The 26,997-nt window shown below is 53.9% G+C and overlaps 4 protein-coding genes across 4 annotated transcripts; 1 reads left to right on the top strand and 3 right to left on the bottom strand.

Annotated features, from left to right (window-relative positions):
* Nucleotides 1-5,497: 5,497 nt before the first annotated feature.
* GLRG_09622 (uncharacterized protein) lies at nt 5,498-6,939 on the top strand (the record flags this gene model as incomplete). Its single annotated transcript, XM_008100307.1, has 4 exons — nt 5,498-5,547; nt 5,608-5,690; nt 5,744-5,842; nt 5,894-6,939. The coding sequence occupies 4 exons, from the start codon at nt 5,498-5,500 to the stop codon at nt 6,937-6,939; spliced, it is 1,278 nt and encodes a 425-aa protein (XP_008098498.1).
* Nucleotides 6,940-18,342: 11,403 nt separating this feature from the next.
* GLRG_09621 (uncharacterized protein) lies at nt 18,343-20,493 on the bottom strand (the record flags this gene model as incomplete). The annotated part of the gene is made up of 1 exon (XM_008100306.1): nt 18,343-20,493. One exon carries the CDS (start codon nt 20,491-20,493, stop codon nt 18,343-18,345), a length of 2,151 nt encoding a protein of 716 aa, XP_008098497.1.
* A 935-nt stretch (nt 20,494-21,428) lies between these two features.
* GLRG_09620 (uncharacterized protein) lies at nt 21,429-22,493 on the bottom strand (the record flags this gene model as incomplete). The annotated part of the gene is made up of 1 exon (XM_008100305.1): nt 21,429-22,493. The coding sequence occupies one exon, from the start codon at nt 22,491-22,493 to the stop codon at nt 21,429-21,431; it is 1,065 nt and encodes a 354-aa protein (XP_008098496.1).
* Nucleotides 22,494-23,066: 573 nt separating this feature from the next.
* On the bottom strand, nt 23,067-25,108 carry GLRG_09619 (major facilitator superfamily transporter; the record flags this gene model as incomplete). Its single annotated transcript, XM_008100304.1, has 5 exons — nt 23,067-23,938; nt 23,994-24,184; nt 24,448-24,625; nt 24,712-24,856; nt 24,911-25,108. The coding sequence occupies 5 exons, from the start codon at nt 25,106-25,108 to the stop codon at nt 23,067-23,069; spliced, it is 1,584 nt and encodes a 527-aa protein (XP_008098495.1).
* Nucleotides 25,109-26,997: the final 1,889 nt, after the last annotated feature.

Below are 26,997 nucleotides of genomic sequence, written 5' to 3'. Positions count from 1 at the left end.
TATGAGTCTCTCGGTATGTCGAGTACACCGGGGAGAATGTCATAAAACTGGGTTGCGTTACTTGCCGTTGCTTGACCGCGTTTGGCGCATGTCAGAATGGCCGAATCGAATACCGAATAGAGATCGCTGCTATCGCATGGACGAGGCCCGAACTGAGGGTCGGCGGGGGACCACGAAACTGTGGGCATGAAGGGGGGGGGGGGGGGGAGAAGAACAAGAAGCAGAGGTAACGAAAATGTGAGGCTATACTCCGTACGATGGGTGGGGCCAGGGTTGGATCCAATGCTGCCAAATGCAACAACTGCTAATGCCAGATGGCATAGCAGATGGCATTAATGGGCTTTACCGTGTAGTGTAGCTGGCTTACTCTGCACAAGGCAAGGAAAAAAAAAACAAGCAGGGTAGCTATGCAGTCTAGCTCGCCCCGGTGACAGGGGTGCGTCTTTTCTTTTTGTCCCCTCAGATGCAAGGCGAATCACCAGCAACGCAACGCAGAGAGAGACGATGTTTGTATGCAGGCCCTGCCATCCGGAAGACTGTCCAGGCCTACCTTGCCCTCCCTCCCCCCCCAAATCTTTCTCTCCCTCACTGCTGCCCCTTCGCTGCCTCGTCTGCCTGGACTCATCTTAGCTCGAAATCAGATGGGCAGAACAGAGCAACGATGTTAACGCGTAGTAGAAAGACGAGAGACAAGACCGATACGCCATGACCTGCGACTGTGCGTGCATGTACCTTTGCACGGCATAGTAAGCGTGTCGATACCTTTTCGACACCACCACCGCACAAGGACGGACCGCGATCCTTCCCAATGGAGAGCCATTCCCCTTCTCTCTCTTCCTTCATCCCCTCTCTTTCCCCGCTCTCTGTCACGAGTCCTTGCCGATGTTCGAGCCGTTGCCATGGCGGCTGGCCCTTATTTCATCAAATCTGCCCGCTTCGAAGAACGGCAAGAGAAAGGTAGATATCCGTACCTGTGTGCATATGGCGTCCAGCGGAGGGGGGAGGACAAACGTACCGCGGGAGCGACGATACGTACTGCCTACTCCGTACTTTACTTTACCTCTTTCCTCACACAAAACGCTTAGTACCTCGTCCCCACGTACTTACTTTGTGTACCTAGGTACCTCTAGATACCTAGGTACCCATCCCCCCTCTCTATCTTGTACGCTACTTTCCCCGATTGTATCATGTAGCCCCCACCTCAGTGCAGCCACAGCTCCCGTTGCCATCGAATCGACTGCCCAGTGCTGACTGAAAGGGAAAGAAGTACGGATACAACAGACAGGTACCTTACTTATCTGACCGTTGCCTACCTCCTCACGTACCTTCGGTATGTAGAGATACCCCCTTTCCCATTTCTTTTTCGCGGCAAGTTCCCGGCTCGATCCATCCGAACGCGCTCTTTCCCGAATTATCCGCTTTGCTCTGTTCGGCAGGGCGGGCCTTACTTGTTTCAAGGTACCTGCCCCTCACGTCGTCCCTTCCTTAGTTGGCATTATAACACAATCTGGTCGACATACAGTACCTGGCTGGCGTGCCGTCGGTCAGGAACGACCCAACGTAGCGTAGCCGTAACGTGATACCAGGTGAACGAACGATTATCCCCCATCCCATACCTAATTTTTGCCTTGTAGTAGGTAGCGAACTCCCATCCTTCTCCCACTCCTCCTCCACTATCACCATCACCATCACCACCACCACCACCATCACCGTTTGAAGCCGGCATCCACTTCATTCCATCCTCTACTGATCCGCATTCTCTCCATCGCTCTTATCGTTTCTCTTACTCGCTCTTCATCTCCTTTTTCTTCCTTTCAATCACGCTTTGTGCATTGCATACCAAGGGTACCCCCTGCGCCACATACTACGTATCGCAATATTTACGCTTTTCGATTTGCCGTCCCTGGCATAACCTTACACAGACAGTCTCCACCTCGAACAACCCACTCGATGCCCCAACAATGGCGAAGGGGCTTCGAGTGCTCCGGCCAAAGGCTCCATCTCCATCTGAACACGAACCACCACACAGGGCATCAACCTTCGGTCTCACGAGCCGTTGACGTGCCGGTCGTTCGGGCTTGTCCGCTTCTTATCCATTGTTGTCGGTTCCTCTCGTCAATATCGTTCAATGCATAAATGCACGGAGCGTTTGCGAGTCCGCTCGTTGATTAACCGCTCTCTTGGGACGAATTTCTTCCGTAGGATTTCCCTCATATGGTCAGGATGTTAAGCACTCTGCATACCAAAAACGGCAAGCGGCTAGCGAACCCGGACGAACTGCTGCCCGGCATACCAAACACTTTCGGTCGTCGGCTCTGCGTTGAGTAACGACGAAGGGGGACGGACGGACGTCTAGACCACCCACCACCACCACCATCAGCGTCAATCACTCGATGCTGTACGTCCCTGTTCCGCCTGCCCGCGTCTATCTTCACCAGACCGCGCGCGTCCCAGTCCTTCCAACTTGACTTCGTTGACCGCCGCCCTTAACCCACGTCACTTTCACTGGTCGGTCGCTTCTTGCCGAGCGTTGCCAACTGAGCACCCCCAAACAGGACCAGGGATGACAGCTCCGCCAGCAGACTCGGACCTCTGACAGCACAGACCAGAGCAACGCAGGGATCTATCCTTCTCCGTTCTTTCTCTTGTTACTTTGTACGGATACCTACTACGATGTACCTGTGCTGCCCCACCGGCAGAGACCCCCCTCCGGAGCGCGGGCCTGGGCCGCACCCACTCGAATATTTGACATCTTGTATCCTGATGCATCAAAACATACTCTCCAAGCCCAGCACAACCCACGGCAAATCGAACCATCAACGGCTTGTTGTCTTCCCCGAGAGTGTCCCCCCTCATCCCGTCTTGGCGAACCCGAACCTCGTCCATAACACAGTCATGGCCGTCTCTTCTCGGTATAGACCTTCCGGCATGGAGACATGGGCCTGTGGTGCATCCTCATGGTCAATTTCATCGTGGTCGAATTCCCCGATACCCAATCTGAGGCCCCCCCCCCTCGAAGGGGCTCATGGGCTCAACACCACCACCTTATCCTACCTTGCCACGCTCCCTGCCCCGATGATGTATCTGTATACTACCTGAGCCCCTCTTCTCCTCTCTCTCTCTCTCTCTCTCTCTCTCTCGTGATCAGATTGCGTATTATTAACTCCAGTCCTCCTGGCGCAAGGTTCTTCGTCTGTAGCTAGTCAGTGTGTAGCGGAACTCTGGGCCGTTGTCCACTATGGGGAACGACTAGGGAATGTTCCGGGTACTTTCGGCGTAGATGGGCGGAACTCGGAACACATCCCTGTGGGGGAAACGGGTACAGTATAAAAACCCAACGGTAATAACTTTGTAGCATAATCCTGGCTGGCCCGCAGGCCCATACGCCCGCATGACCCATTGAAAGAGAGACGTCTCGAGAGTTATCCACCTTCTTTTGTCGAACCTTAACAGAAGTCATGCGGGCCGCTCGCGGTTGGTGTAAAAGTCGTTTCCGTTAAGCGATCTTTCGCAGCAGTATGTTCAATTTTTGCGGATCTGGGTGAATTTTGCGCTGGGGCGCTTTCTGGTAACTTCTGATCTATATCGGTAACTTACGTTCTAGTTAGCACGTGCACGGTGGTTGGTTCGGGGGCCCCTGCCACTCCAATAGGTCAGATTTCCCAGGCTCACGAGCGTGGGGAACCATCTGACACCGTGGCGTTTCCCATTGCTTGATGCTAGAATCTTTCAGATCCAGCTCTAAGTAGCCCCTCGTGCGCGGTGCATGGACTTGTGCTAGCCTAGCTAGCCATCGCCCTACATCGTTTGTCTACAGGTGCCTCAAACGCAGTCCATATTTGAGGCGAAGGCTCTCTCTCTCTCTCTCTCTCTCTCTCAGTGGCAGGCATCTTACCTAGTCCACTATCGTAGCAGGATACATTGACAAAGTACTCCAGGTTCTCGACTCTCTGCTTTACTCCGGCCACCCCCTACCCCATAACACCCAGAGCTTGCCTGCCCTTTCTTTTGTCAGCAACCCCCCCCCCTTCCCCCTCGAAGCATCGAGTTCGCGTCCATCTCCTCCAAATGTCCCCATTCTTCACCGCACGCCCCCTTCATGTCACTGAACCCCTGAGGCGTCTCTTTCTCTTTAAGGTACTCTCCGCGCGCCTTTTGGATTTGGATGACAGCTCGAGGGCCAACATCAGCCGAGAGCTCACCATATATCAACATCATCACTTTATCAACAAACGTTTCCCCCTACAGTCACCTCGACCACTTCACGCCGACTTTTCTCTTGGCCCATTCGCCATCCTACGCCCACATAATCCTCTCGGTCCCGTCACTTCTTGACAAGAGCCAGCCCAGTGACGCATCCAGACCCCGATACGGATACTCTCCACGCATACCTTACCGTGCTCCCACTACGAGACCCAAGTCCCATTCCTTGAGGCTTTAGATCTACCACACGGGTTGGTCTCGGTGCTCAGGTACCGCTGTAAGCCTGGATTGAGAGATACTGGCCACTCATTCCATAGGTAGGATGACACTGCCCTGCCTACACACACGCCGGTACCAGTAACATGGTGTGCGTGTGGGTACACTTAGTATGCACAGGAAATGGCCATCGTTGCTGACCACTCAGGGATTAGGAAGACTCGCTCCCTCCCAGATATACTGACAGGCGCTGCCACTGCCGTTGCCTCCCGTCCTCCTTGCTCTCTTTCTCTCTCTCTCTCTCTCTCTCTCTCCCTCTGCCCCTCCATACAGGAACAGCTGCCCGATTCGCCTCCCCTGTTGCTGTCTTGCGTCCCACTCGGAAAGATCTACGCCTGGCACTTCCGGTTTCCATCTCGTGACAGGGGTCCTACTGTCAACCACTTCCTCGCATTAAATCTCCTCCTCCCACCAGTCACACTTCCTTCATCACTTCCAGTTGTCGTCTGACAAGACATCCGACCTACCGTATCCGGCCATCGACACCTTGACGAACTTTGTCAGCCATACACTTCCCGTTGATGCCGCATTATAATTCTTTTCTCTTCTTTGGCACACAAGCCATCTATTGACTATCGCCGGTGCTGCCTTGCCCAGTCCTTGGTCCCTTTGCGGTCTTTACATCTCGTCAATCATCAAACGTCACGCAACAGCGGACTGGTCACCTTTGCGGACACCATATTGTTCGAGCCCTTTCTGGTACTTGAAAATACCCTTCGTCAGTTCTGGGTGGATGAATCTAGCTGCCCCAGCAAGCCAACCGCACGCAATTTTGCCGCCTCGGATTCTTGGTCGTCCAATACAACAATAAACTTAATCACACTGTTTCTCCGATACCTCGGCTCGCTACTTTTCTCCTCAACCCCAGCCAAGCAGCTATATATGCTGGGCCTCTAATAGAATTCCCATTCTTCGGTTTTTCGCTTCTCGGCACATCTTTCAGCACACCAATTTCTTACAAGGCCCAATTGGCACACCTATCATCACGTAGCAGTTTGTTACAAGACCCAATACATCAATGTCTTACTCTCACAATCATCTCGGGGGCTCGGTCCCGACGCACCAGCGGTACGTGTCTCGGACAGAACAACGCCGCCTACCGTTGCGACTGATACTAACGGGCGACAGTTTCCCAACGAGCCACAGCGGCATCTCTCTAACCGTCGTTCAAGGGCCAACCAACGCAAAGGTAGCCACCGGAAAAGAAAAGGGTCCGTATCTCGCCAGCTCGGGAGTTGCTTCGTAGGCTAATATCCGTCAACAGACCGCAAACCGATCGATCCGCCTCCCATTGTCAGGCTCATTGTTGAACCAAGAAACTTTGACCGCAGCTTCTATGGCAACCCCGACAACTGCCTCTTTAGTGAGTAGTAGATCATCAGATCTTGTTGCATTCGCGCTGACCTTGGCCCAGATCCCTTCTGGATTATGTACGTCCACTTGATCAACGCCGACCAAGACAGCAAGCAAGACCCCGAGGTGACTAAAAAAGCACTAGTCGGCACGACTTGTTCCTCCTTACACAAGTTCAAGGACCCCAATAGTCACGATGCCGGCTACTTTGTGTTTGGGGATCTCTCGGTCAAGTACGAGGGATGCTTCAAGCTGAAGTTTACCCTGTACGAGATGCGAAGATCAGAAGTCGTTATGTGCACGACTGCTACTTCGTCAGCTTTCCAAGTGCACACCCAAAGAACATTTCCAGGAATGGCCGAGTCAACCTACCTGACCCGCCATCTCAGCGACCAAGGATGCCGGCTGCGTCTTCGAAAGGATTCACGCCAGGCCACAAACCGGAAGCGCCAACTCACGATCAGCCTAGAGGCGGAGCGTGCCCGCACGACCGGCCCATCGCCCAAGCGGCATCGTGCAGATGGCCCTGGCGAAGTGCTTCACGACGGGATCCAGACCCACACAGCTTTGCAGACCAGCTCGGCAGGCAGCGGCGGATACGTGGGAGGATTCCCTCAGCACCAGTACCAAAGCCCGTACCAGAGCTCCAGGCAGCTCAGCAGCAGCAGACAAATGAGCGGAAACAGACTGGCTCCTCCGGCCATGTCCGTGACGCCCAACTACACGACGGCACCGCTCCTTTCCAGCTATACGACAGCGCCCATCGCACCAAACTTCACGACGGCTTCTATGGGGGCGACCCTGCCGGCGACGTCCATGGGGACACAGTCAATAGGGCAATGGCCAGCCACACCGTCGTCCGGTCTGTCAGCCGCTGCTTCGTTGCCCTCGGCTTCGCCCACTCAGAGTCCTCCTGATATGGTTCACCCCAACTCTTATTACCGCCTCAACTCGTCTCTTATTTTTACTGGGGATATTTCGACGTACGAGGGTGAAGACGCACTGCCTGACGAAATATTTGCCAGAGACTACCCGAAAGATAGTTTCTGGGCCATGACGGAAGAGCGTAGAAGGGCCGGCCACGGGACGGGCAATATTGGCGCCTAGGATGGCAGATTGCCGAAACCAGGTTTTTGACAAGCATCATACCAAAGATGGTTTCGAGCAGACTAATGAAGACCTTTTTTTTTTTTTTTCTCTTTCTCTTCTTTTCTATTTTTTTTTTCCGGCGGCATTCGCCTGAGTGTACAAGAAGCAAAGTGCGCGAGTTTGTGGTGGTATCGGACAGGGCGGCATACCTTCTGATTAGTGTTTCTTGAGCCAAAAAAACGGCGTTGGTGGTTTCAAAGCTTCGGCAAAGGACATATACCCTTGGGGTCTTTTCACTGGAAAATACACGGCAGCACACCGGCGCAGTGGGAGCATGGAGGCAAACGCGAGGTTGAGACACCTGGTATCGTTATGGTATCGTTTTGATAACCAACTGTGCCAACGATGATGGTTATTCTTTTTTAGAAGAAAAAAACATATATATAAAACAAACCACCCTATGTAATTATGGAAAGAATGCATGGGCCCCTTAATCCGCACGTATTGCTACTCGAAGAAGTGATATCAAATGGGCCAAAGGGCACGCCATGCGTGTCTAGTCTAGTATATCTGAAACTTGTGGCTCAGAACGCAGCATAGAGAAATGGACATGAAGGGATGGATGGATGGATGGATGGATGTAGTCACAGGCGCGGGCAACCTCTTTTTCTCCGTCTCTCTCCGGCTTGTTCGACTCGACGATTTCTGCAGGCGCAGGACCCCTGCTGCACTACAACCGAGCGCTTTTCGACCCTGACTGCGGGCAATGTTTTGTTGTCCCCACGCAGGCTGATGGTACTCGGATCAAGATGAACGGCGTAGGGGAGGCTAGGCGAGAGTGACAGAAAGATGAGGATGGATACAAGGGTTGCCGGGATGTGAGCGGAGAGTGTCTAGGGAGAGGAGAGGAGTCATGGGGGCCTTACAAAGGGGGGGAGGGGGGGGGTGGAATCTTGCTTGCTAGAAAGGGGTGCTCTTGTCCAGGTATCAAGAATGGGGTGTTGTATGCGGTCCGGCGCGGTGGAATTAAACCCTCGCCAGGTTCCCAGCCGGCGATGTGGAGGAGACAGAGAGGGACAGAGAGGGACAGAGAGGGACAGAGAGAGAGAGAGAGAGAGAGAGAGAGAGATTTAGTTGGGCAGTAACAGTAACAACATCAAACCAGGAAGGGAAAAAACCGGTATTATGGCTGGGGGTGTCTGACCAAACCCCCGGGACTTTGGGTTTTCCTTTTTTTTTTCTTACTTTCTTTCCTTTCTTTTTTTCCTCCCCTTCTCTTTTCCCCATGTCTCTCACTTACTGACCACGTTTGAGCCCCCCCCTTTTTTTTTTTTTTTTTTTTTTTTTTTTTTTTTTTTTTGCTGTCTGTAAAATTTTTCTCGCATCCTTTGATGGGACTATTTGTTTGCAGGGGTCCCGTCATCTAGGAAGGCTCTCGGGTCTAACAGCGTGCCAAACTTTACGGAGGTAAAGGGCAACAAATACGAATGAGAACGCCTGTTTTACCTAACCCCTAACCCCTAGGGTAACAAGGTCATAGCAAAGCACGACTTGTGATTCGCTGAATGGTTTTTGACCGAAAAAAAAAACGTGCCCAGAAGGGGGAAAAAAGGGTCAGGCTTTGCGCGAACGCGTGTAATGGTTTTTGATACTACACTTACCTGCAACGAGAGGTCCTCTCCCCAATACGACAGCTATGCCTGCCTGCCTGCATATGGAGGCTCGGGCTGCGCCAACATTGGACTCGAAATGGAACCGGCTGCTCCCCAACCCAACCCACCGCTCGACGACGTGGGGCCGGGGGGGGGAGGGAAAGTAGTCACTCCTCACATCCTCACCTTACATTGCTCAGATAGTCGGCCATTACGAACTCTAACCCACCTGGTATCCATCTCTGCCCCCTCTCTCCTAGCAATGCCACCGACGACCGCGATGACCCAGTTGTCGTAACATGCTGGTGCGGATCCATCCGGAAACGTCTACGTATTCAAGGTCCCCTCCCCCTTCTCTCAACGTAGACGATGGCGCACAGTGGAGCCAAGAAATAGGCAAAAAGATGAAGATGCCTCCTATCCCTGTGTCCCTCCCCGGTTCCCCAACCAAGACCACGTCCGTCAGGGCAGTCCGCAAACCTGATTATCGTCCACCGGACAGCCGCCCAGCTCACCGCGATATCCTCAAATGTTGGGGGACGCCGCCGCAAACCGCTCAACTCCACGCCCGCCAAACCACGACACGGCCCCTGCTACCCCCCTGCCTGCTTCTTCCCCTTCCTTCACCAAATGCACCCAGAAAGCATTGCGGGATATTCTGAGCGTCTGAGACGTCTTCGACATGATAGTTGGAACCCCCCCCCCCTGGATGCCTTGATGGAAGGTTCCATGGTTTCTAGTTGAGACTAATGGAAAACGTCCCCCGTCCCATTCCCTCTCCCAGCTCCCTTCCATCCCATGAAAGCCTCTAGTGTTCATGGTCTTCCCCAGGACGAGTACCTGGCTAACGGGTCAGCCTATGGGGTCGCCAACCCCCCCTTGCGCGCGTCGTTCGATTTTGTTATTTCTCTCCATGCAATATTCCCAACCTGACGGGGTTGATGCAACGTCGGTCCTGGTTCCGTCTCGTTTAAGCCTTCTCCCCCCTTCCTCTTCTGGAAGCCCATCCTCCCTATTTCCTTTGTTCCCAGGCAAGGCGACCCTAAGGCAACGGGGGAGGACGCCGGGGGTCAGCAGAAGAAGGTTTGGCAGAAGTCTGGTCGAGCCAACCCCGTATGCCGAGATGAACTAGTTGCATCTCATCCCATACGCGGACGGGCGGCTCCGTCAGCGGCCCTGCAGGAGGGCGGAGGGACATTAGCACGCGAGGAATATCCTGCTGCCCTCGCACTTTGCATGAACGAGTTTCCCCGGCGCCTTGATGTTGCAAGCTTGTATCTTACGGTTCCGGGGGGGGGGGACTCTGCGGGGAGCTCATCAAGCTTGACGGGTGGCAGTGCTTTCTATGCCTTGATTTTTTTTTTCCCTCACCGTATCCCAGATCTCCTTTTTTTCCCGCCAAAAAACCATGATGGCCGTAAGAATCCGGGGTTTTTCTTTACGTCTTGTTGTTACTCAGCCATCTAGTCTTTTGGTTTGACTTTTCCCTTTGATTGGGCGTCATCGGCCCGAACTGGGCTACGCACGTTACTGGCATGCCACGCGCACCCCCCCTCCCCCCCCCCTTTGATGCGAGGCGAAAGTCTTCATGGGACGAGGTGGTTTCCTCAACCAAGAATGTGGATGCGGCCGACGTTCGCGTACCAGATTACACCCAGGCCGGCGAGAGACTTCACGAAGACATCGGTACGCTCGCCGGTAGGTACGGGTAGTAACGGTGGGACGGCTTGGAAGGGGGGCGTGGCTGGTGGTGGCACGACGTTTCCCTCTCGTGGCACAGATAGGGGGTCCGCGGAAGACAAGACGCGCGGAATGGAATTAGAGTTTACAACGGCGGTGTCGGGCAAGGTAGTCGGCGAGCAAGCGCTCATTCTCTTGGCTTCTGGGGATTAATTAAGGTGCGGTTTGACAGCTTGACAGGCCGCGGGGTCCTTGTTCGTGGGAAAAAGGCACTATGTCAAGAACCTGGCATGGCACTTTACTCATTACTCACTAGTCACTCACTCACAGACTCACTTACACCCCCATATACGGATATACATGTACACTTTATACACACACCTGCTATTCCACATGGTGCACCTCGCTGGCCTTGATTCCTCATCATCTCCATCATCACTCTTGCCCACGTCAATAAACTCCATTCCATCCATCCCCACATGCCTGCTTTCTCCCCGACTAAACTCTTAGCGTCTCGTAACCCGTCATCTCGTGTGCATTCACGTGGCCTCGCCCCTTATTGCGTCTGCCCTCTATTTGTCGTATCTTCCGTCTCAGCCCCCCCCCCCCCCCCCTCAGCGTTGCAGTCTCTCCAACCCCGATTCTTCAACGGCTTCCTTCCGGCTCCGCGCCGGCGGGAGTTGAGAGGAGAGGAGATGGGGAAGGACTCGGATCGATCAGGCAGTCCTGCCGCGGCCGATGTTCCGGCTCGGACTCCAGGTCAAATCTCTCTTCAAACCCCCTAGCCCCACCGTTTGTCGTCCCCACTTAACCCGGACCGGCACCCGGTCCATGCGCGCGCCTCGTTTTGGGCACCGCAGCCCTGTTGAGGATCACGACGATCACGCAGGACCCTGGCGGAACATCCAAATGCCGGGCCTTTCCCTTTCACAAGCCAAGCCAAGGGCGTGTAGACGTCGGAAGGGGCCCAGAACGCACTAAGGGACGGAAACACTTGCCCCTCTTCCCCCCTCTTCCCCCCTCTTCATCCGATGTAGGTATTGTCCGTCTCTACGGCACGCCGCCTTCGTCGCCGTCTGATCTCCCGCGAACGGATGGACCTTGAGCGCTCATGACGTGCGTTCTGTTCGCCGACGCTTTGATCATTCCAGAGACGATCACACGCGCACGTCGCAATCCCAACTAAGCCGCACTCGTGCCCATGCGTATTGAACCATCATGCTGAATCTGGTCGGGGAGTGGGATTCTGTGGCGGACGGAATGAGACGTCCGGCTTACACATCGGCCAAGACAATATGTCTCTCGTCAAACAACCGTGAGATTCCATTGAACATGCCCACCAAATTTATTCATGTGCTAATCAAGCCGAAAAATGACATTGACCATGTTTTTTATCGGCTCATCAAGCAATAAGACGGCCGACATGGATGTTTACCCATGACGTCTTTCTCTTTCTTTCTTTCGACATATAGGCAAGATAGCGTCCCTTTCCGAACCAAGATTCGGCTGGGAATCTTCCGTAGCACTCGCAATATCACGGGACGGTATCGATATGTGCCTACTGGTATCCAGGCACGATAAGAGGCGAAAGATGGGCCGGGTCGAAATGTAATACTCGCACGCTCGGGCCCGCCCCAGACCATGGTATCTGACATTTCAGGGAAAGTCGATCCGGTATGGTTTCATAAAAGCAACTCGAGCAGGGAGGCTGATCCAGCGATCCAAGATGCAATGTTCCGGACGAGGCATTGACGCCGAGATGGAGATGCTACGTACCCTGTAGCAGACAGCGCAGGCCGCGTTTGGCGCGCCACACGCCCGCCGTCACCTATCCCGCCGCGTGCGGAAATGTAGTGGGTGTCGGCCCAGCTCGTCCCGGGCTCCAGGGTGTATTATCTACCCAAAGGAAGGAAGCAGGATTGCCACTGTTGGCAGTGTATGGATCTCTCCTGTCGATGATTCGGTGGAGGGGGCAGGAGCACTTCTCACAGAGCATACGGCTCGCAGGCGGCATCCGCTCGCCGCCCGCGACTATGTACGGAGGAACGTCAACTTTTAGATGTGGCTTTAGGCTGCGAAGTGCTGCCTGCGGATCCGGTGCCAGGTCGATCCGGAACGGATCTCCGGCCCCACCTTGCGGGGCGCTGCCGGCAATTGGAGAAATATTACACAGACAAACGCACACACAAAAGACGCGTGGCGGGCGTTCTGCACGCGAAACAACCCGAGTGTCTTGGTAATCATCCCACAATGGGCAGCCGTGAGACAATGTTTGCTTTTTTTTAATCTTTGACACTCTCCACGGACATACTAACCGCCGAATGCATCCTTGATGGTGTGCTACGCACATCCCTGATACCTAGGCCTACTGCGATGCGGGAGCACTTTGTCATCCTACCACCACCCGTGAAGAGAGCCTTGGGTTCACCCTGATCTTGTCCCGTCTTTCGCCGTCCAGACCCAGGATGACACTTTGTGGCTGTACTATGATCAGATCTGGCGGTACTGATATTTCCGACTGCGCGGCAAAGAACATTCAGACAAGGACGGGGCTCACGGTCATGTTTACACTAGGTATTGGGCGCACATAGTGCGCCCGACAGCTCACCCCCACGCCGCCGAAACAGCGAGTCTGTTCCTGTGGTCCCATACCTTGAGCTGCAGTCAGTCGCCCTCTGGTCCTTGACATACACGCCGCCTTGGAGCCCGAATATCACCAAGACGCTGACTTGAGCTTGCTGTACTCCTTTGCGTCGTCAGTGGAATCTCGTCGCAGCTAGGAGGTCAAATTGATCTCAGAGAACCAGATCCACCTTTTGTTCGTTGGCTCGGCGCGCCGGCAACCCCCCTCCCCCCTCCCCCCCTGGCCGCGACTCCCAGGCCATCGCGCCCTCGCGTCATGTATGCTTTCTTTTTCCTTTCCTCCCACCCTAGGCCGGCACGCAGCGCGATCGTAGCTGTCCAAGTCGCCTTGAATGATCGACCTGTCGCCATCTTCCGATGCACGTCCTGGCATGGGCTTTGCCGGCTCCCCGGTGAGATCCAAACACACCCAAGTTGCTGTGGCGCAAGTACCGGTACAAGCTCAGCCCACCGACGGGACAAGTATCGAGTACTTCATGCCAAGGGGGAGAGAGCGGAGAGAATCGCGGCCGCCGCCAGCAAATGCGCCACGGGGGGCCCAACGCCTCTCAACCGCTCATCCTCCCATACCGTGCAGCCGACGGGCGGCTACATTATCTGTTCTTGGGCTTGGTCTGCTTTAGCGAGACACAGAAACAAGCATACAGGTAAGCTCATCCTTTTGTCTCACAATTCACACATACAAGCCGATGGCCCTCCAGACCGGCCCCCCCCCCTTCAGCAGCCAACGACAGGTAAGCAGGGACGTCATGATGCTACATCTCCAAGCAAGCAACGTTCCCATGAAGGAATCGCTTCACCGTGAATGATAACGTACACCGGGAGTGGCTGCATGGAGCGTGGAGCATGGAGCTTTAGAGCCGCCAAATTCGCCGCCGTACCACGAGACGCCGTCACTAAGCGGACCCCAACTGATCAAATCAGGCAATTGACAGTTCACAGCCGGCGTGGAGAGCAGCCCAAACCGGCCTAGGAGCGGCGCATACCTCCCCATACGGGCTGCCAAAACCACAGATCTCTCTCTCTCTCTCTCTCTCTCTCTCTCTCTCTCTCTCTCTCTCTCTCTCTCTCTCTTTCTCTCTCTTTCTCTCTCTCAGTGTACCCCCGACGCTCCGGGTTCCGTAATGAGCCCTCTCTTCACCGCAACTGCACTACCCTCTTCGTCACATCTGCCAGCCCTGCATATTGTTTTCTTTTGGCGGTGGATAGGATCGGAGTCTGGGCTCCTCGTCGAACACCGCCCCCCTCCCACTCGCGTGCCCACTTCCCATTTACCCCGAACCAGAGTTAGGACGTCCTTTGCGCGCATGTGTGCGGAAGCGAAGCTCAGTGACAGGGTGACTGGGGGGTGGGGGGTAAGGGGGGTAGGGGGGGCGCACTGGTGGCTTGGAGGCGCTCGTCTGAGTCGCGACTCCATAGCTTGAAACAATGCCTTTGAAGACGGCAGATACCCAACAGTCACTATCCGTACAGCGCATCGGGTGTCTCTGCCTCGAGTCCCACACATGCAGGATAACAGGGGAGGTTTCTTTGAAGCACCAAATGGAGAGGGGGGGCTCGTTCGATATTGGAAACCTCCCCCGCAGTCCGTGGGAAGCCCAGCCCAAACAAAAAGGGCACCCTGCGATTAGGCTTGGAGATATACGGATATACGTGCAGAAATAGCATGGCCGCAGTCCAGCTCAGTGCGGCGGAGAGAGGACGGCTCATTTCGGCGCTACTCGCTGGGCCGCCGGGCCAATCACCGGCACGCATCGCGCGGGATATTTGTCAAAATCCCATCTTCTTCGGGCCACTCACTCGAACCAGACGATGGAGAACAACAACAGGCCGGTTTCACTTCTATTTCGTCTCATTTCTCTTAGTCCCCCTTCCCGCCGTCACAGCTCGCCTGCCGCCCCCGTTACACCCATCCCGTGTGGGCGCGCAAGCAACCACTAGGACGTCAATGTGCTAGTCTGGACCTCGCGCCGCATATCGCAAGGGGGCCGGGACGTCAGACCCTCCGTCCCCTGTGCGGGTAGCACCTCAATTGGCATTCGATATCCTCGCCTGGCGTGCCGGCTCTTACTGGCCACGCTTTTTTAGTCGCGAGAGATGGGCGTAACCCCTTGCCCTCCCCCCCCCCTTCTAAATGTGCCCGTTTCCGTCAAATGAGTTACTCCGGGTGATTTAGCGTGCACACTACTCTGTGAGTTAATATCCGTCTGGTACTGGATTCGTCTTGCCATTGTTGGCGCTCGGACTGCCTGCCACAGCTAATGCAAGATCGCTTTCGCCATCATGGAGCATGGGGGGGACCTCGACCCGCGCTTGGCCAGGCCCCAGCCGGACCTTTCAAACTGCCATGTTGTATGTGATGGTTCGTTTAGAGTAGTGTAGGCCCTGCCCCCTCCCTAGCTGCGTTTTTCCGCAAAGTCGGTGCGGTGCCTTCATGCTCTATCTCAGTCTGCATTCACGCAAGAATCGACACCCGTCGTTGGCATCGCCTGTCAGTGGCGTTGGCGATGAGCAGGTACGAGATTGCGCCAATGCCAGAATCCCAATCGGTTGAGCCGGTTGTCTCGTCACTCGAGGCTGTTCTGTCAGTGACAGGGTCACAATCGATCGGCGCTCTGCCGGTAGCTTTTAATGTCAAACATGAAGGATTGCTCGAGTAGGAGACTCAACTTTAGCCTGTCACCAGTGGGAACCCTTACATTGCTGATGATCGCCGAGTGGGATGTGTGTCGAGCCTCACCAAAGCACCGCCCAATGAGGCGAGAGAGCGATTGAAACAAATACCTTTCGGCAGTTGTGAATTTACAGTCCCATTGTCATAGTCATGAAGCCAAGTTCGTACGATGTTCAATTCTATCTCCAAACCACAAACTCGGCAGTTCACAACCGCCAGGCCCACGATTCATTCCAGAATGCGCCCCCGGGTATCATACGATACGCGTACCAAAATGGCATTCACCACTTGGACTAGGATAGCGGTTATAGGCACACCGTATTCTGGTTCAATAATCTCCTGAAACACCGCTTTGAGTGTTGTGGAAGATGCTTTCCGGACCTTACACGGCCTCGAACTCTTGTAGGGCAGGAAGATTGGGTCTCCAGTACGAGCACTTCGCGTCTCTGAGGTCTTGGTCTGCGAAACCTGGATACGCCCGAGAAGTCCTGGGCGCGCTGTTTCAACAGCGTCTCTTGGAAGGTATCCAGGAGATTTTTGGCCGCCTTTGAAGTGTTGGCCGAGCAAGACTGGTAATAACGCATGACCTTGTCTCGGAGACTGAATGCTGTGCTAGCGGCGGGCATCGCCGAGATGGCGACACCGACCGCTTGGAACTTGATAAATCATGCATTGGCGGCCTTACGCCATTTCTCAAACTCCTTGGACACGGACGGCAACAACATCCGTCTTGGACAACAGGCCATTACGGGTGCAGTCAAGGCCCTTGCACTTGATTCTACCTGCCATGTTTAGACTGCGATGGTACTCTCTCGTGGCGGGAAGCCGAGACACCTGTCTCTTTTGACATGGTGATTCGGAGCACGCTTGATGATACTCGCAACCTCATCTCCGGTTTCGTGGCGCACGGTGGCAGTCGGAATAGAGACTTGGGTCGAGGTTTAACAGACGTATCCATGAGCTTGACTTCATGCCATTGTGTTCAGGTTGAAATTACGCGCAGTATAAAATACCGGCACAGAGATCGTTCAGGCACCGCTCGATCATGGACATGACCGGCTTAATAGTAGGTCCGGGGCAAGGAAGTGTTGAGCCGCAAGTCCTCTGAGAATGGTATCAGCAGCTGTGCTCCAGGGCTTTTTGTCCTTTTACTTGGACGTCCGCAGTTCTTGTAACGCTTGATGTTAGGTTGACGTCATTTTGAAGTGTAATCGAATGAGTTACCGAGTTTGAAATTTGTATGTTGATAATGTTGAGGAACACGGTTCAGCAATCATCCACGATGCAAGGTATGATACCTCCAATATTACAAAGACTGACCGTACAGATATCGTTCCTGCATCTCCATGGCTTCGCCTCCATATAAGACCATGTAATGAAACTTACGAGAGTAATAGTTCAGAGTAGAGGACGTCTCCCGGAAACGGCTTGAAGTTGACAACCGGTCTCTTTCCGAGTGCCAAGATGCTGATTTCTTTCTAAACTGGCCCAAACTTCTGAAAATCGATCACTAAGAATGTTTCGCTGGTTCATAGATAACGATGAGTACCGTAATGCCGTCATTTAACGAGAAATGCAGTCGATTGGATTCCCGTAATGCTTGTAACGGTTCCCGAGACACATTTCGCCTACATGTAGCTTAGCACAGTTCCAAGCGGGCCTTTGGCATCTGCCTGCTGGCTTGGAAAGCGGGTTGGGATTAGTTCCCTGCTTTGGGACATGCAAAAATGCGGTTGATGTTTCACTTGCCCTTTGCTCTAGGTTGAAGTTGTTTCAGGCACTATCGCTCACCAACACTTCCATCGTCAATCTCCTACACCCCGCTAGCTCCCGTCAATCATGATAACACTGGCGTTCACTGTTTTAAGTGCCACTAAACAATGACATGGCTTAAAGTTGGTTCGTTACAGTCCAAACAAGTGGTTCTATTCATCGACTGAAGGCATGGTTGTCTCATAGCGATAGACGTTGACATCAGTGCCACAAGTCTACCACTTGGCAGAGGGTTGTGCCTCTAAGAAGCGTACGTCACTAAACGGGATAATGGTGAGAGGAACAAGTGTAACATGGCCTCATGTCTTACTCGCCCTCCCTTTATCATGCTATTTCCTAGGCATACTAATCGCCTTATGACTCGGCTTCTTATATTCTCCAGTTTGCTTAAGTCGTGGGTGAAGAGTGGAGCAGTACTCTATGGAATCAACACTTGAAGTCAGTAGTGTTAGGCATGCATAGCTGACGTGGCTTGTATGAATCTACTTCTTCCGGAATTGAAGGCTGTTGGACTGGTGCGTGTGTTCAACAGCTGCATATTGGGTTAGCAATTGAGTCCATGTGTGGTCTAATACTACACATCAAGTCACACGTTAAGGCATGGGGCAGACATCATCTTCTCAAATGATAGGTCTCGTGGCTAGTAAGCATAACTGGGAGAATTTAGTGTTCCCAGAAATTGCATCCCGTCTGGCGCGGATGTACTATAGTGAAAAGTGCTCCCAATGCTTCTCTAGTCTTCTACACCATCTTCGCCAGGTGACCAGGCAATAGCAATAGCCGTCATACCATTGCATGTCTTCAAAATAATCTACACTGAGCTGGAACGATGCTGGGTTTCATTCTTCATCCAGACAGGCATATTGGACGTTTGATCACGACCAAAGACGGGATATCAAAGAGGATTGGGGTCCCCTGATGAGTATCGCTTAGAAGGGATCTCAGTTATATCAAGGCTTGGTGACAACTCAAAAAGATCTACACATTATCATATACACATTATCTCGCTGTAGTGCTTACAATCATGTCCCTTCCGGTCCTGGACTCTCGTAATAACCTTGCACTGGCGGCGTCCGGATCGCTTCGCTTCGTCCCTAGCTCTAGGAACCCCGGGTCCATCCCGCCTTTGAACCGTACCCACATTCGTCCCGACTCCCGTTGGATACGATAAAGCTCTGGCGCTGTGCGTCTACTCTTGCCAAAGAACGTCATGTTCCTTGCCAACCGCTCACTGTCTTTGGATCCACCACCGCCGATACCTGTCGTTCCGCCCGCACCGGCGGCGCCTGATCCCGTTCCCAAGCCCGGTGTGCCCGGTGTGCCCGGGTCTGTGCTGTAGTGCAGGCCGAAAAACAGTAGCGGAAGGACGCTGCCCTTCCAGACGGGTTGTTCGGGGTCGTAGTAGTTAATGAGGATGACCCAGGCGAGCAGACCCGCGCAGATGACCACCAGAACCGTAGGCAGAACCATGTACTTTTGGTCAAAGTAGGTGCACGTGGTGCTGGCCAAGACATCGCCCAAGACCACGGCGTCCCGGGGGGTGAGGGCGCCAGCTGATTCCGGAACGTCCGGGCCGAGTCCTGTCATGCGGAACTTGTTAGTTACGGCCCACGCGAAGCTGTCGATGGCCTTTGTCACGCTCGACACCGTCGCGTTCATGTCAGCCCATAACGGTGTGAGCCACCAGGAGCTGAAGCAGTTGAGGTGGCCGCTCTGCATGGAGTCGTATTTGCAGGATGCGCTCAGTAGTTCTTGACTGAGAAATCTGGCCATGGCCCGAAAAAATATCCCGTCCATTTTGTAAAGGCACGCATTGGGCAGGCTTGCGACCATGCCGCCGCTGTCCGGCAAGCTGACATTAGTCCATGTGCGGCCCGGAACGTGTTCGGCCTTGCTCTGATTGTTGATATCGTACCAGGTGCCGTCATCAAGCACACACGGGCTCTGGATGGCCGTGTAGTTGCCGATGCCCGAGAAGCGATTCCCGCCCTCCAAACTCTGCTCGGCATCGTCGAATACCGCCGGGGTGGTGCGAACAAGCTTCTCTTTCAGCACGTTGCCATCGTACGAGCCATTGAACTCTTTCAGGCACGGGTACAAGATGCACGAAGCGGCAATGTAGTCCCCAAGTCCGTCGAAATAGCTGTTGGTGTCCTGCGACAGCCGGTGCGGACAGTGCAGCTTGGGTATTCCGGTCGAGTTATCCGAAGTACAAGGCGCTTGCGATACCATTAACATGCTGAAATTAGCCATCGAGACGAAAGCCCCCGCAGAGAATTCTTCGGTGAATAGCTCATTGTACGCGGACAGGTTACTGTAGCCTATCCACATGTAGTTACCCCCCAGGATGTTGATGTATGAATCTTGGTCTGGCAACGTTAGATTTCCCTCGCGGTCGGGCGGGCTGACGAATTTCGTCGTGTCAAGGCAACTGCTGCACATGCCGATGCTCGAATGAGTAACACCTGTGCCCCAGTCGGGCCAGGTGCAGTTCCCGCTGAGGCAGCCGACTGTGACTTGGTTATCCTGGCTGCCCGGGTCTGTTATGCCTTTGATCATGGCGCTCTTCATGTCCACCTCCGGTTGGTACATGCCCGCGCCGACCCGGTAGTACGCTGATGACCCGGGCACGTAGTGAGCGGCAGGCATGGTGGCGGGCGCGTGATCCCACAGCATGGAGCAGGGAGTTGTGCGGACTGCCTGTTGTGTGACGGGGCCAACGGTCAGACTGGCGATAGTAACCAATGCGGCGCCGATGGCGAGGAGGCCGGCGGACGTGAAGCCTAGACTCCATACCAACGTCGCCAGGAGATGTATAGATCCGAGAACAGACCGACTCGCCCCATCGAAATCCTGGAGCTGCTGCAGAGGGCGGCTTTGCTCGGTGAACCAAGTCCACTTGATTTGACCGATGATCTCGGCAACGGCAGCAACGATGGCGGCCCGTAAGAAGGTCGAGAGGAGTGCGATGGCGGAGTTGAGGTTGATCTCGAACGGCCACTCCGGCATGTAGTGGCCATCGTAATACGCAAGGAGCGCGATGATGGCAGCGAGGAGACAGAAAGCCATGAAGACTGTGAAGATCTCGAGACCCCAGTAGCTGAGAATGTAGCGGAGGCGGTCTCGGCCCGGTTCTGGCGTCTCATGCATGGGGGGTTGATACTGGTATGAAAATTCCTCCTGCGGTGGCCGGGCAGGGGTTGGAGGCTGTTTGTCATCGTCGGCATCGTGAAATGGCCACCGGACGGTCGACTCTGTATGTTGCGTTGGATCTTTGGACGCAATGTCCTGCTGATACTGCCCCAAGTTGAGTGACATGGGCTGGTCGTCAAGCTCCCAGCTCCTTTGTGACTGCGACGCTACCATCTATGTCTATCATACACCGGCTCAAAGGCGTCGGTGTTGATGTGCGTTGGTCGTGGGTTAGACATCAAAGTCACGAGTTGCGACGTGTAAAACACATACAGCACCAAACAAGAAAAGACAAGTCAGAGACTACTGTTGTTTACGTTGGACGGGTTCATGCCCCTATTAAGGTTAAAAATCCGACTCAAGGCTAGAGTTGTGATTGAAGATTGATCCCAAGCAACCGAGATTAGATGAAGATCATCCCTGGACAACGGGTGGGCTCCGTCGAAACACCACCTACGATGACAATTCAATAAGAAACCTTGACCCTTTCATCTCCAAGAGTATCCACAGAGGCAGACAGACAGGTGGACTGGGGCTTGAGAGGAAATATCTCCCATTATAAGGACAACTAGACCGCCACCCGTCCTGCCAGGTGCCTAATTGAGGCTCGACTCCCTATTTCATGATTAGTCCTTATGCAAAACAGAAACATACGCGTGTACTGGTAGTTTTGCTAGCGCCTTGCGCTAGGGAATTATAGCCCCAAGATCAGCGGAGAAGATCGACGGCATGCATCATCTTACGCCCACCAGCACGGCTGTTGTCGATGGAAGGTTCAGGCAGCGCACGCCGATATCACTAGCTGAGAATGACTGAGCATGCGGCGGTATTTCAGAACAACATTCTCTATGTAAGTTGCGCGGTTTAGAGATTCTGCTCCTGAAACCTTCATATCATACACGAGACACAAAAGGCGTCTTCCAGTACCCGGGAAAGTAAGTGGGCACCTTCGTGGCGATCCACCTAATAATTGCCGCGTTTGTCTCCTCCGGCTTCTCCATGGCAACCCAGTGTCCCGCCTGGATGCTCACCTCGGTAAGATCCTCGCACAGCTCCCGCATGGGGTCACTCAGCCTGGAATTCTTCGTCTCGCAGATGGTGTCCCACTGAGCCTCGATGAACAGGACAGGGAAGCGGAGGCGACGCCCGTTGGGCGCCTTCGCGTCGTAGGCCTTATTAGCCTCGAAGTTGCGGTAATAATCGTTGGGGCCTTCGAAGCCGTTCCGTTCGAACTCGGCCACGATGCGGTCAAAGGCAGGCTTGTCCTCCTTGAACAGGGTCACCTCGAACGGCACGTCTGGCGCACCGGGGGCGCTGCCAAACCAACCGCCGTCTTTCCGAACTGCGCTGGTAAAGGCGATCTTGCCATACTTGCCCGGATCGCCGGGCGTATACAAGCATTTGATGGTGTTGGGCACGTTGTAACGCAGCTGCGCAGCGCTGGCTTCGGGCTGCTCATTGTGGAAGATTTGGTAGTCCCACTGCGCGTAGGGGAACTCGGCCTCGGGATACAGCTCGCGGTTGCAGAGGCTGACAAGAGTCTCCGGGTCGAGTACGTTGTACGGCACGGCCATGCAGCACACCGCGATGCACTTGTCCGGGTGGTGGGAGGCGAAGCCCCAGACAAGGCCAGCGCCCCAGTCATGACCGACCCAGATGGCTTTATCGCGGCCAAGGTGAACCAGGAGCGCTAGCAAATCCGACACATGGTGCTCCAGGGCGTAGGCGCCTGGCCCTTGCGGTACGCTGGACCGTCCGTAACCGCGGGTGTCCGGCGCAATGACCCGGAAGCCCAGAGATGCGAGGGCCAGGAGTTGAGGTGTCCATGTCTCGCCGTTTGCAGGCCAGCCGTGGACAAAGATCACTAGCGGTCCCTGGGAAGGGCCGGCGGACCAGTAGAAGGTGGTCTTGTCGCCGCTGTGGGCGAATTGATTCTCATTGAGGATCGGCGGAGCCATCGTATAGAGTGGAGTCTATTTCTAGCCCCTAGAATGAGCTGGTTATGATATACGATGTAGGTAGTTGGCAAGGTGGAGGAAACTGGGGTCAAAGTTTCTCTCAATTGGTAAATGGATGTGGGAATTTATATTCAACCAGACGACATACTGACGCAGCTGCCTCCACGGAGGGCGGGGTTATATCTGTCTCTTGGCTATGAGTAATCAGCATTTGTGGGCGTTGTGTTACATTGGTAAGATAAATCAATATAAAGCCGCCGATTTGATGTCCTAGGGGAGGGTTCGGGTCCGCGGCGGTGAGGGCCAAGTTTGAATCCGCAAATTTGTATCCGTAATCTTTCGAAGTGGTATTGGTTTCCCAAAGCGGAATTTTATTGACTCAGCAACCTTCTCAGAGTTTGAAAAAGCGTAACGATTCGGGCAGAACATGTCTCTCAAAATATTGATGATAGTCTGCGTGCAGGCTACTTTTTAATTCGGCTTATTACTCACAACCCATACAATGCGAGCCCAACGCCCTCTGGCGCCCGGCAGGTGTGCTATCTATCAAAGATAACGATAGGCGTACTTTATTTAAAGCACATACTTAAACAGCGGGGACCTGTCTCCCATGTCGAACAACTCCTGCTCGGTGTACTTGGCTTTGGCCTCATCGGCTATCTTGGCCTTGCGTGCGTTCGCCGACTTATAACTCCACTCGAGCAGGAGAGCAACAATCAGTCCACTGCCACCGAACGCCAAGCTGAGACCGAACCCGGTGTGATACTTGGGCTTCTCGGATTCCAGATACATGAAACTCCCCACAATGCCGCCGACGTTGCCGACGCAGTTCATCAGAGCGATTCCGATGGCCCTCCGGGAGGCCGGGGCGATGTTGTTCGCGTTCCAGGAGGCGGCCGCCGCCTGGATGGGGTAGATACCGACGACGGCGAGAACCACGGCGAAATAGGCCACGCCCTTCTTGGCCTCAAGCTCCCCGTTGAGCGAGATAATGATGGAGTACGCAACCGCGACGATTCCAAGAGGAGTGACCAGGAACGGCATTCGCCAAAAGAACCGATCCGAGACCTTGGCGAACGAGACGGCCGATATCGCAGCAGCGACGTACGGCGGTGCCGAGAGGAGCTGGGCCTCAGTCGTGGCAAAACCCATGGCCTTGGTGATGGTTGGAAGTGTGAACTTGATGCCATAAGACAGAGCCGATTGGCACAACAAGAAGTAGGCCTGCACGTAAATCCTCCAGTTGGTGAACATCATCTTGAGGTCTTTCCAGTTCACACGTCCTCCGGCCCCGCTCTCTTCGCGGGATCCGCCTCCCTGCTTGATGAAAATCGAGAGCTCCAGGTACCGAATTTCTTCGGGTTCGAGCCAGCGTGTCGAAAGCGACGGGGTGTCGATCAGCAGAAAGAAACTGGCGAATCCGATAACAACGGTAGCCAGGCCCTCTGGGGTTACTGTTAGTCTGGCAGCAAGCTCTGTCGCCCAAGAGACGGTTCTTACCGATGACAAATAGCCACCTCCACCCCTCAAGACCACCAATACCATCCATCTCGGCGATGGCCGCGGCGAGGAGACCGGAGAAGGCACCGGACAAGGCGCTTGCGCAGTAAAAGTACGAGATGCGAGTCGAGAGATCCTTTGGCTCGTACCAGAAGGAGGTGAGATAGATGGCGCCGGGGAAGAAGCCAGCCCTGGGAGTCTTAGGTGTAAGCAGGTGGGCCATTAGAGGAACTCGTGATAGCAGCGAAGGAGAAGCAGGGAGTTTGTTAAAAGAAGCTGGAATAGCTTCGTGTGGCCGGTGCTATTGGACACCGCCACAGACATGGCGTACCACCTGCACGGACCATGTGAGAAGGGTATCTCTACCGCTTCTCCGGTTCATACGTAGTTTCTTAATGGGACAACTACTTTACTCTCAAATGACCAGACGCTGCGGTTCATCACAGAAACTTACTCGAATATTCCGAGGAGCACACGAGTGACCATCAGGCCTGCATAGCTCCTCACAAGCCCTGTGCAGGTCATGACAATGCCCCATGCAACAGTGAGGCCACCAAGGTAAGTGGATGGGCGCTTGAATTTCTTCAGCAAGATGTTACTGGGGACCTCGAACAGAACATATGGAATGAAGACTGTACCGCCGGCATGTCAGATCTGCTCTTTTGAGGTTCAATGAATGGCGTGGGAGAAAGGGTCTGGGGTCTGCTGATGTACTCACATATAGACAGGACGGTGTTATATTGCACACCCGTCATGCCCAGGTCTTCGACCATTCCTTCGATCTTGGCATTGCCAATGTTGGCGCGGTCAATGTGACAGATCAAGTAAAGAACAGCAAGCATCGGAACCAAGCGAATATCAACCTAACAGGTGGATTAGACACCAAGCCGCATTCGACGCAATCCAAACGGCCATACCTTGTGGAAGACCTTCTTTCTCTTCTCCGCCGGATAGTTCGTGTAGAAGTCGGCGCCCTCGGTGCTCAAACCAAACACACGAAAGCCATTGACATCAATGGCTTCGGGCACCTTTTCAATATGGACATCCGTAGACAGGCGTCCCTGGCCGATGATGTCGGCCTCGTTCTTGTCAATGGAGCGCCTTGAGGTAGCCATTTTGGCGTAGCTTGTTTATTTCGCCCAAGACAACGGCCGAAAGGGGAGGAAGAGAGCAGGAAACCCTTGCACTGGGGATGAAGCGAGGAGGAGGTTCTTGACGCCTCGGTCTCAATGACTCGTTTCCAAACCTTAACGAACAAGGAACCTGCCCATGATATATTCCAACTTCACAACACGGACCGCGAGGACGTGGTTGGTCCCGTTGGACGACCCCGGCTACTGGAACCCCAGACAACCCCAGATCCGGGCCGTGGAGTGCGGGGAAGTGGATTGTTTGCCAGTCGGATACGGGGGCTGGCACGGAATGAAGGTCATGCCATCCTTATCCGTTAGGGTTTTCCGTGAATATCATCACGCTCGTTTTCGCTGTTACATTGCAAGATGAGTGTCGAGCCTTCTGACTGGCAGCGGCTCGTGGTGACAGACGGAAGAAGCTTACCGAGTGGAATCCAATTTGACACTTTGCCCACAAGTCGCCTCTTCAAAAGAAACGCGTAATGGCCGTGCGGGGGTGAAGGAAATGTCCGAAATCTGTAAACCCGTCGTTTCCGTTCTCGTTCTCGTTCAACTGACACATTCGGTGCGTACTTGACGAGGATCGCTGGAGTGGGCCACAGCAACAGCATAGTCAGGTCTACTAGATACGTGTGCTCTGGACTACGTGTTTACAGGGAAATCGGTTCAATCGTGAGAAATCAACAGTCACCTATTTTCCTCCATTGGTAGTGTTTCGAAATCATCTGCGTGCTTGGTTTGATATCATTCGGTGAAAGCGGGAAGAGGGAACAGTTCTCTTTCCTCGCTCGCCCGATCTATCTCTCTTCCACACCACATCAAATGAGTCAAACACTTGCCTGCCGATCTATTCCTTTACATAACTGCAACGGATAAGACGGAAATATTAACCCGCTAGATGCGTGGGATTACCCCGCAGTCAGGAGTACTTGGCGATGCCGGTAATTTCCTTGTCAAACGGCACGTCGACCAGCCGTGCTTGGCCTCCATCGGCCTTTAATATTGCAAGTCTACCTGAGGCCTGGGCAATGGTCAAGAATCACCTTCGAGTCCATTCAGCGCTGGGGAGTGACCGAAGTGGTAAGAGGGCGAGCTAACTAACGGAAACGTAGATGACTGACGTGGCTGATTTTTACGGGGTTCAAGGGCGTTGGATGTGGCGTATCATCGACCCTGCATTTTGCTTCTAGTGCTGAAGATAATCAATTCCACCGTAACCTTCAAAGGTTGCATAGGTTCATTGAGTGATGGCTCAATGAGCGTTGGCGCAAGGCATAAGCTCGAGTGCCAGGTTTCGTCCGTCCTCCGCCCAGTTTGCCAAGCCCCAATAATTCGAAATTCCGCTCCAATGCATCATCTTTAGAAGATACCTTTACGACTATTCTATCTCTAAATCTACGCACCGATTTCCTACTCAACGTTGCGGAGATCACATTGTGCCTCGAAATAGACTAAACCGGTGCTGGCAGTGTTTCCCAGGTAACAACATGCACCACCAGTTTGGGCATTTTGGCCGGAATGCAATCTAGGCCGAGCGTAGAACCACTTACCAATCGCTGCAGAACATGTGTGCCCTTTGTGCAGGGCGCTAGATCCGTTGGTCAAACACGGCGTGAGGTGATGCAGCGCTGGACACCAGTGGGACTGCAATGTGCGAGAAGTGGTCAAGAAACATAGGCTTCTACGAAAGACTGAATATGTGTAGATTGCCGGGAGAGGCTGGGTCTGTAGTTCAAGTGCATTGTCTTGAGTGATTGGATGACTGGTCAAGCCAAGGGATAAGAGGAATGGACTTCATCATATTGTCGCGCGGGTGATCATTGGATGCCACACTCAAACTCCCTCCTGTGGGCCAACTTTCGGTGCAACTA

This window comes from Colletotrichum graminicola (genome assembly GCF_000149035.1).
Source record: "Colletotrichum graminicola M1.001 genomic scaffold supercont1.50, whole genome shotgun sequence".
NCBI lineage: Eukaryota > Fungi > Ascomycota > Sordariomycetes > Glomerellales > Glomerellaceae > Colletotrichum > Colletotrichum graminicola.
This window is presented reverse-complemented; position numbering and strand designations above follow the sequence as displayed.